Raw genomic sequence first — 16,170 nt, forward strand, 5'->3', positions numbered from 1 at the left:
CATCCAGATGCCTCTGCAACATGTTCTTTGATATTGCAGTAGAGTACTATCTAACTTCCAGCACATCCCAGACTTCTGTCTCACCATGCAAGTGTAGAAATCAGAAGCTTGCTGAGATGTAGCTTTCATTCTGTGTATTTAATTCTACAATAAACATTTGAAGAAAATAGAATAAATTATGATTTTCCACAAATGCAAGAGAATTGCAAATATAGAAGAAAATTCATGGTAAATAAAGAAAGAACTGAGACTACAAAAGGTGTTTTAAACATCTGTCTTCATTGGAGGAATTAATTGGATGAAGTCCCTTTGAGCTGATACTGTGAATTCTTGAGTTCTTAAAAACAGTATCTGCTTTCTCGACAGCTGCAAAAATGGTGTTGTTCCAATTTTACTGAATTTGTGATTTGAAAGATAATATAAATAACATCACTCTCTCTAAGGAAAGAAAGAAAACGGAGCAACAGACCAGCTATTCTGACACCAGTTGTAAAGCGAGAATTCATAGCAGAAGTGCACTTGGAAAATCATAATAAGCTTTGGCAGAATCAACATGATTTCATGGAAGTAAAATTCTTTATAAGAAATCCTATAGTTTCTTTGATTATGCATTTAGTGAGAAAAGAAATAACCAGAATACATATGATTTTCTGAAATTCATTTGTTAACATGCTGCACAAAAAGTTGATAATGGGGAAAATATTAACATTAAAATTCAGTTAAAAATTAAAAGCAGAGTAGGAATTAACATGAATTTTTTAAAAGTTTGTAACAGTTAACATTTTGCCAGCAGAATTAGGATGGAGCTTCAAATCTGTACAATCTTTTTTCATGGTTTTGGTGAAAGGACAAAGTGAATAAAATTGCAAATAACACAAAATAAATTGGAAATGTTTGCTATGAAGTATGAGATGCATTTGGAAGATACTTTGTGTTAGTAATCTAGGAATTTATTTTGAGAATTTTATCAGGCTTTTACACATTCCAGAATATTTCTTTCTTCTTTGGCTTGGCTTCGCGTACGAAGATTTATGGAGGGGTAGTTGTCCACATCAGCTGCAGGCTTGTTTATGGCTGACAAGTCCGATGCGGTCCAGAATACACCAATAACAAATAATGTTGGTATATTCCAGAATACTACGGGAACAAAGTAATATTATTATAGCATAATTTTAAAGTAATAAAAAAATTTCCACTATTGAAAATAGTATTTTTTTGAGCTTTACTGTAATTCAGATGCATGGATATTCCTGAAAACAACAAGAAGCACTAAACTTGAATATGTGCTGTCTGTGGGAGTTTTATTTTTATTCTAGGATACATTGTAATTAGTTTGTACGTGTCTAAGACAGTTTTCTTTTTCTTACACTTTAAATATATATAAAATATCATTCAATAAAAATAAATAAATTTTAAAAAGCATTAAAACCATCAAAATTCTTTTAGTGTACATTGATGGTGTAAAAAAATTCCAAGAATTTGAATGAAGACATAAACTTCAATGTAAAACATGTATTTGAATTTACAATTGTGTACAGTTTTTATAGTCCCTTATTAGTGCCACACCCCAAATGGCCCAAGGAAATTGGAGAGGACAAATGACATGCAATGCCACTTTCAAGTTGCTGCAGGAGAATTAGATCATGGAAGATAATGCATATCTTTCCTAGTGTTGCCATTACTTCCAGCAGTAGTTCCCACTGAGAACTTCAGGCATGTCAGAATATCATGTATATTGGTTTGCAATTTGTGGTTGATGCATTTTTCTGAAAATTATTGTTTTTAAACAAGAAAATCCGCAGATGCTGAGGTCGTGCAATATGCAAAGGTGCAAGAGAAAAACATTCACCAATCATGAGAAGTAAAGGCAAACATTGTTTTAGGCCTGGGCTCTCCTGATGAAGGGCCCAAGCCCAAAACATTAGTTATCCTTTACTCCCAAAATTATACATGGTTAATACTCACAAATGTACTAATCCATAAATCACCCGATATTTACATTGCCTTGCAATGTGAACATGAAAATTATCCCTCTATTCCCTGTGTAAAACTTGCATAATTCCTAACAATACATGTTATTATCTATTTTTCAGCATGTAGAACCATAAGTTTTCATAGATATGAGTTAGTAATGGTTTTTAAATTCTGTTTTTGTTCAAGTGACTACCCACAGATGAATTTAAAGATGTTCTAAAACACAAAGCTTTTTCACTTTTTAATATAGTTATTTCTCAGTATATGTTCTGCCGACACATGTCTAAGATAGGATGGTGTGTATTTGGAGGAGTTGCCTTCCCTGATATGGTATTCTCATTCATCTTCTGAATTAGAAGATTTTAGATTTGGATTTTAAATTTGTTGCTGAAACAAAAACAGTGATGCTATTGCAGTGCATCCTGCAGCCTTGAATATACAGTGTTAGATGGAGTGGAGTGGATGTTGAGGCCAGTAGGCAAAATACTGGTCAAGTGGACTGCTTTGACCAGGATTGTGTTACACATTTTAAAATTTGTGTCATTTAGTACAATCCTTCAGATTTTAATTCTGTCTTTTAAGTAGTGAATTAAATACTTATTCAGGCTACTCTCCTCTGCTTACAAAATTCAGTAACTTGGGGAAATTGTCTTCTAATCACCCACTCCACCCATCTTCCACCTGACTCCTTTGTTTTTCTTGCCCCTCTTTGCCTTTGGCTGGCACTGCCAATCTAGTCTCTTATCTTCACATTTCACCTCAATCTGATTCACCAATGTACTGACTTTTTTTCCTCAGTCCATGAAATTTCAATTTGAAATATCAAATATTCTTTTTCTCCCATTTTTGCTGCTTCCTCCAGAGGTGTTTCGATAAACTTTGATTTTTATCTCTGGAATATTGGATGCTGAGGGGAGATCAGATAGGATATAAAAGTGCGAGGCATGGGTAGGGTAGATAGTGTCAGAAGAAATAGGAGCAGGATTATGCCTTTCAATAAGATCATACTGATCTGGCAGTGGGCTGCCTTTTCCCTAGAATCCTTAATTTTGTCTTCAATAAATTTAATTAGACTTCCTTGGATAGAAAATTCCACAGAGTCACTATAGGGAAAGCAGTTCCCCCTCACCTCCATCCTAAATCTTACTCCCTTAAATTTGAGGCTATGTCTAGTTTTGGTTTTAACCTAACAGGTGAAACAACTTTCCTGTCTCTATTCCCAATGGAAATGTCACAAACCAGAGGATTAAAAATGAGATGGGCCCTTTTAAAGGAGATGTGCAAAGCAAGTTTTTTTTTAAATGAAGTTTTAAACAGAGCCTGGGATGCACTGCAGGAAAAATGGTAGAAGTAGATTTGAAAACAGTGATTAAGAGACATGTAATCAGACGCAAGGACAGTCAGGGAATAGAGGGAAAAAGATCAAGTGTAGTCAGATGTCTAGTTTAAATTGGCATAGTTGACATAGACATTGTGTGCCCAAGGGCTGTTCCTGGGCTGTTCTATGTTCCAAAAATCTGAGTAGTCTTCTAATGGTCTGGGTTGTGATTAATTGCTTTGTGTCATGTATGACTCTTTGCACTGGAGAGATTTCCTCAATTTCCAGTAACGACACTTTTACCAGAATCCATTGAAGCACTATCTGATCAAAGTCAGTCTTGCTGTTAAGGGAAGTTACTTTCTCCTTGATTATGAATTCATTATTTTCTCAAAGTGTTGTTATATTGGGTGCTCTAGGATTTAGAGAGGAGTGAAACATGAAACTCTACAGATGCTGTAATTGTAATAAAAACACAGAAATGGTGGAGGAACTCACCTGGTCTCACAACATCCATAGGTAAATGTATATTACTGATGTTTTGGACCTAAGCCCTTCTTGAAGGTGCAGTAAGATCCCCATTATCCAGAATTCAATCAACCAGAAACTCAAACAAACAGCAAAACAAATTGAAGAAATAAATAAATAAGCTCCAAATAAATAAGACTGGGTGGCTGGACCCCATGGAGGGGGAGCGCTGAGAATTCATTGGGCATGTGCAAGTTTGCCCTGGTGAACTACCCTTCAATACGCTTGCATTCTTTTTGCTGTCATCACACATGGAGATGAGTTGGGTTGTCAGTGCAAGGAAGGTGCGCCAAGGGCCTAATCAGGACACTAGTGTGGAGGTGAGTTGGGTTGTGCTGAGGGCCTGACCAGGAACCGGTCGATACTGCTCTCCGCTGGGGTGACTACCAAAGTATCTCCCTATCCCTGCCTAGTAGGTATTTTAAAAAAAAATATATAGTGTTAGGCTTTATCTGTAAGGGTGGGGGGGGGGGATTTAATTATGATGGCGGCACAATTAATGTAGCAGCTAGTGAAGTCTGTTACAGTGCTAATGACCAAAGTTCAAATTCAAATTTATTAAGTTATGGGAATCACCTGATAAAAGTGAGCTTTACATAATTAAAGGCTACAATGCTGGGTTTTTTTTCAAATTACATTTTGCACTGTCTTGATTTTTAAAGTGTATTCTTAATGCAGGTACATTAGGCATTGGTTGGGTGAGTCAACCAGAAAATTCACATTTCCAGCATCTACAATCCCCATAGGTGCCAGATAATGGGGATTCTACTGTGTAAGCAAAAAGCAGGCAGAGGTCTGAATTTACTGCCAGTAACAATGGGGTGATTGAAACTGGCATATTACTGAACTGTATTTTGTAGGTGGCATACTCATAGGTCAGTGGTAGACTGGTTGACAGCTGAGGGTAGAGTTTAAGTAGACTGCTTTCTCCTCATGTTGAACTTCAAATACTATTGGAACAGCATTAATCCAGGCAAGCGGAAAGCATTCCAGTTCATTCCTGACTTGTGTCTTGATGCCAGAATAATTCCAGAGATGTGAGTCATTTCGCACAGAATACCTGAGATCTGAGTTGTTTTATTGCTACACTAGGTATGTGGCTGGTCAAGTTTCTGGACAGTGGTGACCCTAGAAGGTTGATGTTGGATTATTAAGTAAGGGTATTAGGTTATAATGCTCTCTAAATCTACAACTGCCACTGTCTAGCATGATTTAATCTGCAGAATCAATATAGACTAATACTAATCAGAATTCTGAACTAAGATGTAGCAAAGTAACTACACTGTAACTTTTGCAATCTCAGCCAACATCATTTCCAACTCACAGAAAGTACAGATTGCAGCAGTTCTCGGAAACCTTAATTGACTCAGAGAACATCTATATTTTAAAAGAACAGTTTTCCTGCTCAGAAGAAGACGATCAGGGATACTTTTCTGTGGTCTGGCATCAGTTAAATCTGAGGGTACCAGATTAACAAATTTCACTCTATATTCTGAATTTCAAGGAGGTGGTTAGAAACACTCTTGATGGGAAATATTGTTGTAATTTGTGCAGTGTGAACATGACTTGCCACTGAGGATCTTAAGATTGAATATTGTCCAGATTGGGTTGGACATAGCAACAAATTGGTTCATATTCTGAACACATGAAAAGCTGATGCCAAATTTGTAGTGATTTGTACTTGATTATAGATCTTCAATATTTTAACAGGAATATTACAAGAGCTCATCAGGTTTGCTGTGTCTTATGCACTCAGTTGTTCTTAGTATCATACACAGTGAATTGAACAAGAAGAACAATGGATTCCATGTATAGGAACCATAATGAAGGCAGAGAATGAAGACCCTAATGCACCATAAAATACTCAAAAGACTTGTTGAGAAACCAATTGGCTTTTATTCGGTTAAGAACAATGGTATGTCCATACTGTTTGACTGTCCTGCACTGAACCTGGGACCTGTGGGGTGGGGCCACGGGTACAATCGGCCAATAGGTGTGCCTGACCAGACAATTATACATCACAGTGGTTTGCCGCATTAACCCCTTGTTTTTAAAGAGTCCAGTGGGGTGAAGTAGAACTTGCAAGGTTCCAATTCAAAGTCACAAGTTCAGTCCTTCAGGTGGTCTGGTCGTTCGCTGGGGCCATCATAGTACTGGTTGTGGCTGCAGTGCAGTGGCAGGGTCCTGGACGGTCTTGGGCTTGTGTATGTACTCTTTGGTGTTGTGCAGGTGAGTAGGCACCGATGAGTCCGGTATATCCACCCTCAGGGGTCAGGTGCATCATGTGTGTTCAACAGGTAGGGGGATGTGGGGTGATCAGTGGTAGCCTCCCGGACCCCAGAGGGAGCCAAGTCCCTGTCAGAGACAGTGTCTTCATGCCCATCAGGGATGCAATGTAGGCAAATTGGAATTGTCATGGAGGAAGTAGATCCTTCTGACCAGGGTGTTGGACTTATTGTTCCTCAAATGCTTCCTGAGCAGGACAGGCCCTGGGGACAACCATGCTGGTAGTTACTGCCTGTCACAGATTTCATGAGGAAGGAAAATATATATTCATGTAGTGTGGCAGTACATTCGGTCCTGATGGAGTGGAGTGCCTCCGGGAGGACCTTTTGCCAGCGGGAGACTGGGAGTCCTCTAGTCTGCAAGGCTAGGAGGACTGCCTTCCAAACTGTAGCATTCTCCCTCTCTACTTGCCTGTTATCCCAGGGTCAGTAAATAGTGGTCTTGCTCATGGGAATGTCCCTGGCCAACAGGTACTGGTGCAGCTCATCATTCATAAAGGAAGGCCCCCCTGGTCACTGGATATAAGTGGGGAAGCCAAAATGACTGTGGTAGCAGTCATGTCCAAGCAGGGGGTGGAAAATGGGAATGTTCGTCGACAATTTTCAGAAAGTACACATTGCGATCAGTGGAGGGCACGGGTACTGTAAAAATCGATACTGAGTTGCTGAAAGGGGCAGGTGGCTTTAATTAATTGTGCCCTGTCTGGTTGGTAGAAGTACGGCTTGTACTCAGCACAGACCTGCCAGTTCTTCATCTTGGACCTGATCTCGACAAGCATGTAAGTTGCGTGCTTTAACAAATTGAAAAAACCTGGTGACTCCAGGGTGACACAGATCTTTGTGGAGGTTGTCGAATGTGATGGAGGTCAGTGTTGGGTCACTGCACATTGCTGCTGTGGAAGACGTTGGTGTCCAAGATGGCAGTTCCCACGGATAGCACATGGTCCCGGTGATGATGGTGTCCAGGACGGAGGCCTTCACTATCCGCACGCAGTGCTGCTAGGAATAAGTTTTGACCAGTGTCCCTTCTTCCCACAGCTGGAGCAAGTTGAATCCTTCACTGGGCAGCATTTTCTCTGATGCTTGCCCAGGCCACAGAAGTAGCACTTTGGGTGCTCTCATAGCACCACAGCTGTGGTCGGGTTGACACCAGAGCCAGATGAAAGTGATGGGAGGTGATCGTAGAGCACTCCTGCCATGGTTGAGTCCTTAGTGGAGCAAAGGGGTGGGAGTGCGTCCCATGATGGTGATGCCCAGGGTAACCATTAGGTGGCCGCATTGTCAGTCGAGTAGGCTTCCATTTTCTGGAGAGCCACCTCCAGCAAACCTGCCAGCTCATCTCTCCGCAGACTGAACTCCCCTTGCTCCAGGAGTCTCTAATGGATATAGTTCGACCTTATTGCCATGATGTAGGCCTCCCAGATCAGGTCCTCTGTTTACTCTGCAGCAGACACAACCTTGCATTCACAGGTATTGGACTCACCGGATTGCTGTTTGCGGGTCACCAGATGGTGTCTGGCATAGATGACATTGATCTTATGCAGGTACTGTCCTTTGACTATGTCCATGGTTTCCTGGTACAATTTAGTGTCCCTGATCATGGAATACACCAGGGTGCCGACTCAGGAGTATAGCACTTGCCGGTTATCGGTCTCTGATTGCACAGTGGTGGAGGAAGCCTGAGGAATGCTTCAAAACAGCACAGCCGGAGCTCAAAGTTGGTGGATGTATCAGGCAATAGAGGGTCGATCTCTGGCTTTTCTAGCTTCAGGATCTGCTCCAATGTAGAAATTATTTTTAAGTGAATAAAATTGATGCACCATCAATTACTCAAAAGGCTGATGTTGAGAAACCAATTCACGTAAGAACAACAGCATATCCATGCTATTCGATTGCCCTGCACTGAGGAGGGGGCCGAGGGACAGCTACCTTGATACAGAAGTCTGTGGTGGGGCCACAGATACCATCGGCCAATAGGTATGCTGATCAGACAATTATACAGTTGTTTACCACACACCCTTTTGTGTTTATCATTGGTAAAGGATGCAAACATAAAAGGCCATGTGAACACAAGGGTTATAATTGAAAATGGGGATTTTCAAGAACTAACTCATGAATTGTTAATTACACATCACAAAGTACAGGTGGAAGTAACAAGGTTGCAGAACTTTTTGTTTTGGGATATTACTTAACCTTAACAGAATGTGTGTTGCAACTTCTTTTTGCATGCTCTTTTATATGATACATTAAACTGAGTTGATATTAATAGGAAAATAAGAGTATGTTGAGCCATCATTTTGACATATTATGTTAGAGTACAATGCTCCACAATGGACAATTTTCAGCTGCTAGATTTATCATTACTGCATCCCAATTTCCATGTTGGTAATACCTGTATTTTATACCTTGATGAAGAATATCTTGTGATAATTTTATTTGATCAGATATAGAATATTAATGTGGTACTTTTTTTTGTTTCATGTGTTGCTCTAATTTCAAACAAAATAACTGATACCTAAACTATATTTCACATAAAATTCTCTACTAGGTTATTTAAGTAAATGTACATGCCATTAATCATACCAAGTTTTAACTATGGCACAAGCTGCATTGAGTGAGTTACTGTATATACTCATTTAAAAGATGAAACTATGTAAATGTTCACCCTTCCCCCCCCCCCACCTATTTTTGACCCCAAAATCTGGTTATCTTCCATATATCACGTGTAAAAGTTGACCCCTCCCCATTATTTTTGGCCCCAGCTGCCTGCTCATCAGAACTCCCGATATCTCAACCACGGACTCTCACCTAGGCCCTGAATGCCTGCCCGTTGGAGCTCCCAATGCCTCAAATGAAGTAGGCGCTGCAGTTAAAGGTAGCATCCATGAAATAGTTGACCCCATAAATTTAACATTAAAATATGGTCCAAAAAACTCGACGTTTACACAAGTATATACGTTACAAAAACATTAAACAGATACAAGATGCATCTTTTTCTCTTCAGGAACAGTTAAATCACAATGTGAAACAAGAATGTCTGCAGTCTTTTGCTATCAGTTTCTCAGGTGTTCAGCTACTAATTGAAAAATAGATATCTGTGAATTTGGTAATTGGTACAAAAAAGACCATGTTATGCTTTAAAATGACAGAAAGATTAGAATAAATTGTTGATTTCATTGGAATAAATTTAACACCATCATCCCCTCAAAACTGATCAGCAAACTCAAAGACCTGGGAGTTAACAACCCACTGTATAATTGGATCATGGATTTCCTCTCCTGCAGACCACAATCAATGAAGATTGGTAAGAATTTCTCCTCCACAATCTCCATCAGTACTGGAACACCACAGGGCTGTGTTCTTAGCCCTCTACTCACTTTACACCTATGACTGTGTGGCTCAATACAACAATAACACCAGCTACAAATTTGCTGATGTTACCATCAGTGGGCTGTTATAAAGGAAGGGGATGAGTCAGCATACAGGATGGAGACTGAAAACTAGGCTGAACCAACCTTGCACTCAATATCACCCAAACTAAGGTGCTGATGGTTGACTTCAGGAAAGGAAAGCCAGAGGTATACAATCCAGTGATCATGGTGGGGGGGGGGGGGGTGGTGTGGAAATCAGAGGTGGAGAGGGTAAGCAAATTTTAAGTTCTTGAGAGTTACTATCTCCGAGGAACTTCCTGGATCCAACACACCAATGGCATAGAGAGGAAAACATGTCAGTGCCTCTTCCTCGGGAGTTTGCGGAGGTTTGGTATGACATCAGAAATCCTAGCAAATTTCTACAGAGGTGTAGAATGTGTGCTGACCAGCTACATCACGGTCTGATATGGAAAACCCTCCAAAAGGTAGTGAACACATCCCAGGACATCACAGGCAAAACCCTCTCCACTATCGAGTACATCCACAGGGAGCGCTGCCTTTGGGGAGCAGCAGCCATCATCAAAGACCCTCACCACCCAGCACGCGCTATGTTCTTGCTGTTTCCATCAAGAAAGAGGTGGAGGTGCCACAAAACTCGCACAACCAGGTTCAAGAACAGCTGCTACCTGTCCACTATTAAACTCCTCAATGACAAATTCAATCAGAGACTCATTTAAGGATTCTTAAGCATTTTATTGATTTTCTTTTTGTTCTCTGTATTGCACAGTCAGTTTGTTTACAGTTCTTAGTTTGTTTACATTTTACGTTGTGTATAGTTTATTTTTTGCACTGCCAATTAATGGTAATTCTGCTGTGTCTGAAGGAAAAAAGGAATCTTAGGGTTGAATGTGATGTCATGTATGTAATCTGACAATAAATCTAAAATCAGAAATCTGAATAAATTTGACATACTAAGTGCTGATTTTCATTTTGTCAAAAGAAAGTTATTCTCAATACAAGAATACTAAATATATACAACAATGCAGAATGTATTTTATGGTTTTATTCGGATAGTTGGTAATACAAGACTTCACTGCAGGATTCAGATAATAACATTATTGGCACTATTGAGACAAATCTGTGTTCAAAACTATTCTGAAAGCTTCTGTTTTAAAATAATTTCAAAAGTTGCAGGACATTTAACATGTATGAAATCAGATACCCTGTCACTTGCAAGGGTTTATTAGTACACAATTAACAATATCTTAGTTGAAGTGAATTGGATGCTGAATTTTGATAAAGAGCTTAATTTAAAAACAATATGTACATTTGGTGAAATAAACAACAAAGGATTAGATAATGGATATGTCAAAGTTGTTTCTTTCAATTCTTCTGTGATATTTATGTAGATTTACCATACAGTATTTTCAGCGTTGTTCATGATGAAATGTAAGGAGTCCAGCAGGTTGATATATGTACAGTACTTGTCCTTCCGTTGATTTCTATTGTATTTGAGGGAACAGAGACCTAAAATAGAAAGTATTTTTATAAAATTTACAGTTACAAACAATTTATTTTTGGCACAATTCAACAGAAGAGCTAATGTTGGTAATAGGACACATTATCCTGGATCCAGTCCAGTGTCTGAATTTGCTAGCCACTGAGCTTGACAGCATGCACTGAACTGCTGTGGACACAGAGGGCCAGCAGCATCAAATGTCCACCCCCATTAAATGCAGCAGGCTCCAAACCTCAAGCAGGTCTCCGCTGTGAATATTGAACCCCTGCCCATGAAACATCTAAGAATGTTCTCATGGACTTTGGCAGTTCACCATGATCAAAATATCTCTGCAGGTGGCATTTTAAAAATTGCAAATTAATTAGTGCCAAAGAGTTTTACTACACAGAAACATGCCCTTCAGACTAACTTGTCCATGCCAACCATGCTAAGCACACTTGCCTATGCTCAACCCATTTCCTATCCATTAACCTGTCTAAATGATTTTGAATGTTTCAATTGTTCCCACTTCTACCACTTCCTCTGTCAGTTTGTTTCACATGCCTACCTTCCATGTGAAGAAGGCACACCTCACATCCTTTTGAATCTTTGTCTTCCTACAGTAATGCTTTTCAACATTTCCTTCCTTGGGGAAAAAAAAACTGATTGCTATTTACCTTATCTATGCCCCTCATGATTTCATAAACCATGTTTCCCCTTTCAGCCTCCAACAGTGCAGAGAGTGAAGACCCAACGTATCCATTATACCCTTATAATTCAAGCCCACCTATCCCAGAAATATTTTCTTGAATCTTTTATGCACCCTTTACAGTTAATACCTTTCCAATACCTCGGAGACTGAAACTGCACACAATACCTACTCCCAAGTAACAGTTTGTGAATTATAACATGAAGTCCCTGCTCCTAGACTCAGTGTTCTGACCAATGAAGACAAGTATGACAAATTCCTTCAACTCTCCAATGTAATTATATACCTGCAGCCCCAAGTCTCTTTCTTCTACACTCCCTAGAGCTCTACCATTCACTGCAGAGTCCTACTCTGCAAAAACACATCTCACATAAACTGGTTACATTCCATCTTCAATTTTATGGCCCATCTTCTCAGTTCATCTGGATGCTCTCATACTTGGTGATAACTTTCTTCACTGTCCACTACACCACTATCTTTTTGTGTAATCCACAAACTTACTAATGACATTCACTTTATTGTCATGCAAGTCATTAATACAGATGACAAACAGTGGACCCAAAACTGATCCCTTCAGCACACTGCTGGTCACAGGCCTCCAACCCTTCACTACCACTCTTGATCTACCATCAAGCTAATTCTGTATCCACTTGGCCAGCTCACCCTGGCTCCCATGCAATCTAACCTTCTACAGCAGGTGACCACACAGGACCTTGTCAAAGGCCTTGTTAAAAGTCCATGAGGACAAATCTATCACCCTCCCCTTGTCACAAAGGCATGTTTGCTATCCCTAATAAGTTTTTGGCTTTTTAAATGTACCTTTTTTTTCCAGAATCCTCTCCAATAAGTTACCCATGACTGACATTAGGTTTATTGATCTGTAGTTCCCTGGCTTATTCTTACAGCCTTTTTAAAATAAAGGTGCATGATTAGCCCTCCTCCAGTCATCTGGCACTCCAGCCATTCTTGTTAGTGAAGAATAGCTCCTGCAATTTCTTCCCTCACTTAGCATAACATCCTAGGATACATTTTATCAGCCCCACAGATTTATCTATCTGTATTTTAATACCTCCAGCATCTTCTCTCCTGTAATGTGGAGTCTCTTCAAGACATTACTATTTACCTCTCCAAGTTCCCTTGCCTCCAAATCTTTCTCCACAGTAAATACAGATGAATGCAGAAAAAAGTGGATGGATACCTAGACTGGATATGTTTTGAGGGATATGGACTCAATATAGACAACAAGGATGAGTGAACATGCATTTGACTCCATCCCTCAGGTTTTGCTAAATGAGGATTTTCATGTGAGATTCATGGTGACTTGATAGATTGGGAATTTGAGGTGGTGCATTTTGTGAGAGGTCAAATGTGGGAGAAAAGTACGTATACAATAAATGGCAGGACACTCAGGAGCATTAATTTACAGAGGGATCTTGGGGTGCATCCTGAGCTCCCTGAAAATGACAACACAAGTAGCTAAGCTTGCAAAAGGCGTGCTTGCAAATCATGTTGCAACTGTATTAAACTTTGATTAAGCCACATTTGCTGTATTTTCTCCACATTATAGGAAGGGTATGGAGGCTTTGGAGAGGGTGCAGAAGAGGTTCACTAGGTTGTCTCCTGGATTGAAGAGTATTAGCTGTTAAGGAGAGTGTGGTAAACCACTGTTGGGATATAATTGTCCGGTTAGGCACACCCATTAGCCAACTGTGCCTGTTGCCCCTCCCACAAGCTCCTGGATAAGGGTGACTGTTCCACAGCCCCCTCCTCAGTGCAGGTCATTCGAGCAGTATGGATGTGCCTTTGTTCTTCAGTGAATAATAGCCTATTGGTTTCTCAACAATAGTCATTCGAGTAATTGATGGTGTATCAATTTTATTCAATGTAAGTTTTTTTTATATATAATGGAGCAGATCCTGGAGCCAGAAAAGCTGGAAATTGTCCCTCAATCACTTGAGGCATCCACCAATTTTGAACTCTGGCTACACTGCTTTGAAGCATTCCGGCAAGAATCTTCTACCATCATGTGGTCAGAGATCAATAAACTGCAGGTACTGCACTCATGGCCACTACCCTGGTGTACTCCATGATCAGGGATGCCACATTGTACCAGGAAACCATGGACATATTCAAAGGACAGTACCTGAAAACAGTGACCTGGTGAGTCCAATGCGGAGTATCTTTGGACCCTGCGATCCCTCAGAAGGGCTAATGAATGTAAGACTGTAACTGCTGTGGTGCACACACAGGACCTGATCAGGGATGTCTACATCGCAGGGATCAGGTCAAACTACATCCAACAGGGACCCTTGGAGCAAAGGGTTCTCAGTCTGCGGAGAGCAGTCGAGCTGGCAGGTACGCTGGAGGTGGCTCTCCAGAACATAGAGGCCTACTTGACTGACAACGTAGCCGCCTCGTGGCTACACTAGGCGCAGCCATCTTGGGATACGTCGCCACCCCCCCCCCTCCCCCGCTAACAACCTGACCATGGCAGCAGTGCTCCATGAACGCCTCCCATTGCCTTTGCCCTATTCCATCAGTGACCCAACCACAGGTGCGATGCTCCGGGATCACCTGAAGTGCTGCTTCTGTGCCTTGGACAAGCATCAGAAGAAACACTGTCCAGCAAAGGATTTGACTTGCTCCAGCTGCGGAAAGAAGAGACACTATGCCAAAATGTGTAAATTGAAACTGCTTCCTAGCAGCGCCATGTGTGGATCATAGGGGATGCCGTCCTGGACACCGCCATCACCGGGACCAGCAGTGACATATGCAAACCATAGGGGCTGTCATCTTAGGCCCATCTTATGGATCCAGCAGCATCACGTGAGCCCTGGGGGCTGCCATTTTAGGGATCCAGCAGCGCCGTGTGCTGTGTCCATCTTGCACACAGTCGTCTTCCACAGCAGTAATGAGTAGCGATCCAACACTGGCCTCCATCACAATTGACCAGGACAGCCTGCACCAACTCGCCAAGTCGACGATGGACATTAAGGTTGACGGCCACTTGACAAGTTGTTTATTCGACAGTGGGAGTACAGAGAGCTTCATACACCCAGACATAGTGCAGCAACTTTCCCTCACAGTATTGCTGATGTGGTGACTCTATCAGTGCGGGGTACAGACTATAAAGACTTTAAACTTTTGGTAATGTCGCAGCTCTACTATTAGGGCTTAATTTTCAGTGTCACCTTGAAAGCATGACGATGGAATTCAATGGGCCCCAACCACCCCTCATTGTATATAATTTTCGAACTGAATGCTGCACTCCATCTGCTCTCCACAATCCCTCAGCATACTTAGCCAACAACCCAGCCACTCACCATATACAACTTGTGGGCTCTCCACACTTAAAATTACCCTCACCCCCTTGTCGTTATTCACCAACCTCACCTCCCGATTGTAAACCTGTAAAAAGTGGATCGTTGAAACCAGGACCAGCCCTTGGAGAGCACAGGTAGTGTTTGTGTGGAATAGGGAAAAGACAGGATAATTATTGATTTCAGTAAGATCATCAATAAATACATGCAACTGGACACATAATCCCTCCCACTCATATCTGACATGGTCAACCAAATTGCACAGTACTGGATATTCTTGATCATTTACCTAAAATCAGCATACTACCATTCCCTATCTACCCGTAGGACCACTAGAATACAGGGTTCAAGGCATTTGGCTGCCTCAACCATTTCCTGCATGTCCCCCTTGGCATTATGAATGGTGTCTCAGTCTTCCAGCAGGAAATGGACCACATGGTGGAAAAATACGAGCTGCAGGCCACCTTCCCATACCTTGACAATGTCACCATCTGCGACCACGACCTGGAGAACCATGACGACTATCTCCAGAAATTTCTCAGAACGGCCAACCTCCTCAACCTCACATATAACAAGGCCAAGTGTGTATTTTGCATAGCCCATCTTGCCATCCTCTGCTGTGTTATTGAGAATGGAATCATTGGCCCAGACCCTGACCGCATGCAGCCACTCCTGGAACTTCCACTCCCCCACAGCTAGAGATGCCTTGGGTTTTTCTCCTCTTTTCCCAATGGGTCCTCAATTATGTGGACAAGGCCCGCCTCCTCATCCAATCCACATTCTTCCCTCTGACGGCGGAGGCTCGTGCGGCCTTCAGTCGCCTTAAGGCAGACATTGCCTCAGCCACGATGCAAGCTATGGATGAATCCATCCCGTTCCAGGTGGAAAGCGATGCATCAGTCTTGGCTCTGGCAGCCACCATTTACCAGGCAGGCAGGCCAGTCATATTTTCTTTCCATACCCTGCAGAGCGCAGAAATTTGACACTCCTTGATTGAGAAAGAGGCCCCAGTCATTGTCGAGGCAATGCAACACTGGCGCCATTATCTGGCTGGTAAATGATTCACCCTGCTGACTGATCAATGTGCAATTGAGTTCATGTTTAGCAATCAGCAGTGGGGAAAAAATAAAAAATGACAAGATAATGAGGAGGAGAATCGAACTGTTC

At 41.4% G+C, this 16,170-nt stretch overlaps 1 protein-coding gene and 1 long non-coding RNA gene across 4 annotated transcripts in view; one reads left to right on the forward strand and one right to left on the reverse strand.

The window, feature by feature from the left end:
- LOC138750138 (uncharacterized) overlaps positions 1-16,170 on the forward strand; it is a 63,461-nt gene that overhangs the window by 19,831 nt on the left and 27,460 nt on the right. Inside the window, exon 4 of one of the 2 annotated variants that reach the window (XR_011349113.1) lies at positions 444-1,159. The exons of the other annotated variant lie outside the window; for it this stretch is intronic. This is a non-coding gene — a long non-coding RNA (uncharacterized lncRNA). Of the gene's footprint in view, positions 1-443; positions 1,160-16,170 lie in introns of those variants that run through there. 2 annotated transcript variants of the gene reach the window in all.
- cobl (cordon-bleu WH2 repeat protein) overlaps positions 10,209-16,170 on the reverse strand; it is a 389,570-nt gene continuing 383,608 nt past the window's right edge. For both annotated transcript variants that reach the window (XM_069912158.1, XM_069912164.1), the window contains one exon: positions 10,209-11,003. In XM_069912158.1, the coding sequence (XP_069768259.1) occupies positions 10,914-11,003 (90 nt within the window). In that variant the 3' untranslated portion in view covers positions 10,209-10,913. The remainder of the gene's footprint in view (positions 11,004-16,170) is intronic.

This window comes from Narcine bancroftii, chromosome 1 (assembly GCF_036971445.1).
Source record: "Narcine bancroftii isolate sNarBan1 chromosome 1, sNarBan1.hap1, whole genome shotgun sequence".
Taxonomy (NCBI): Eukaryota; Metazoa; Chordata; class Chondrichthyes; order Torpediniformes; family Narcinidae; genus Narcine; species Narcine bancroftii.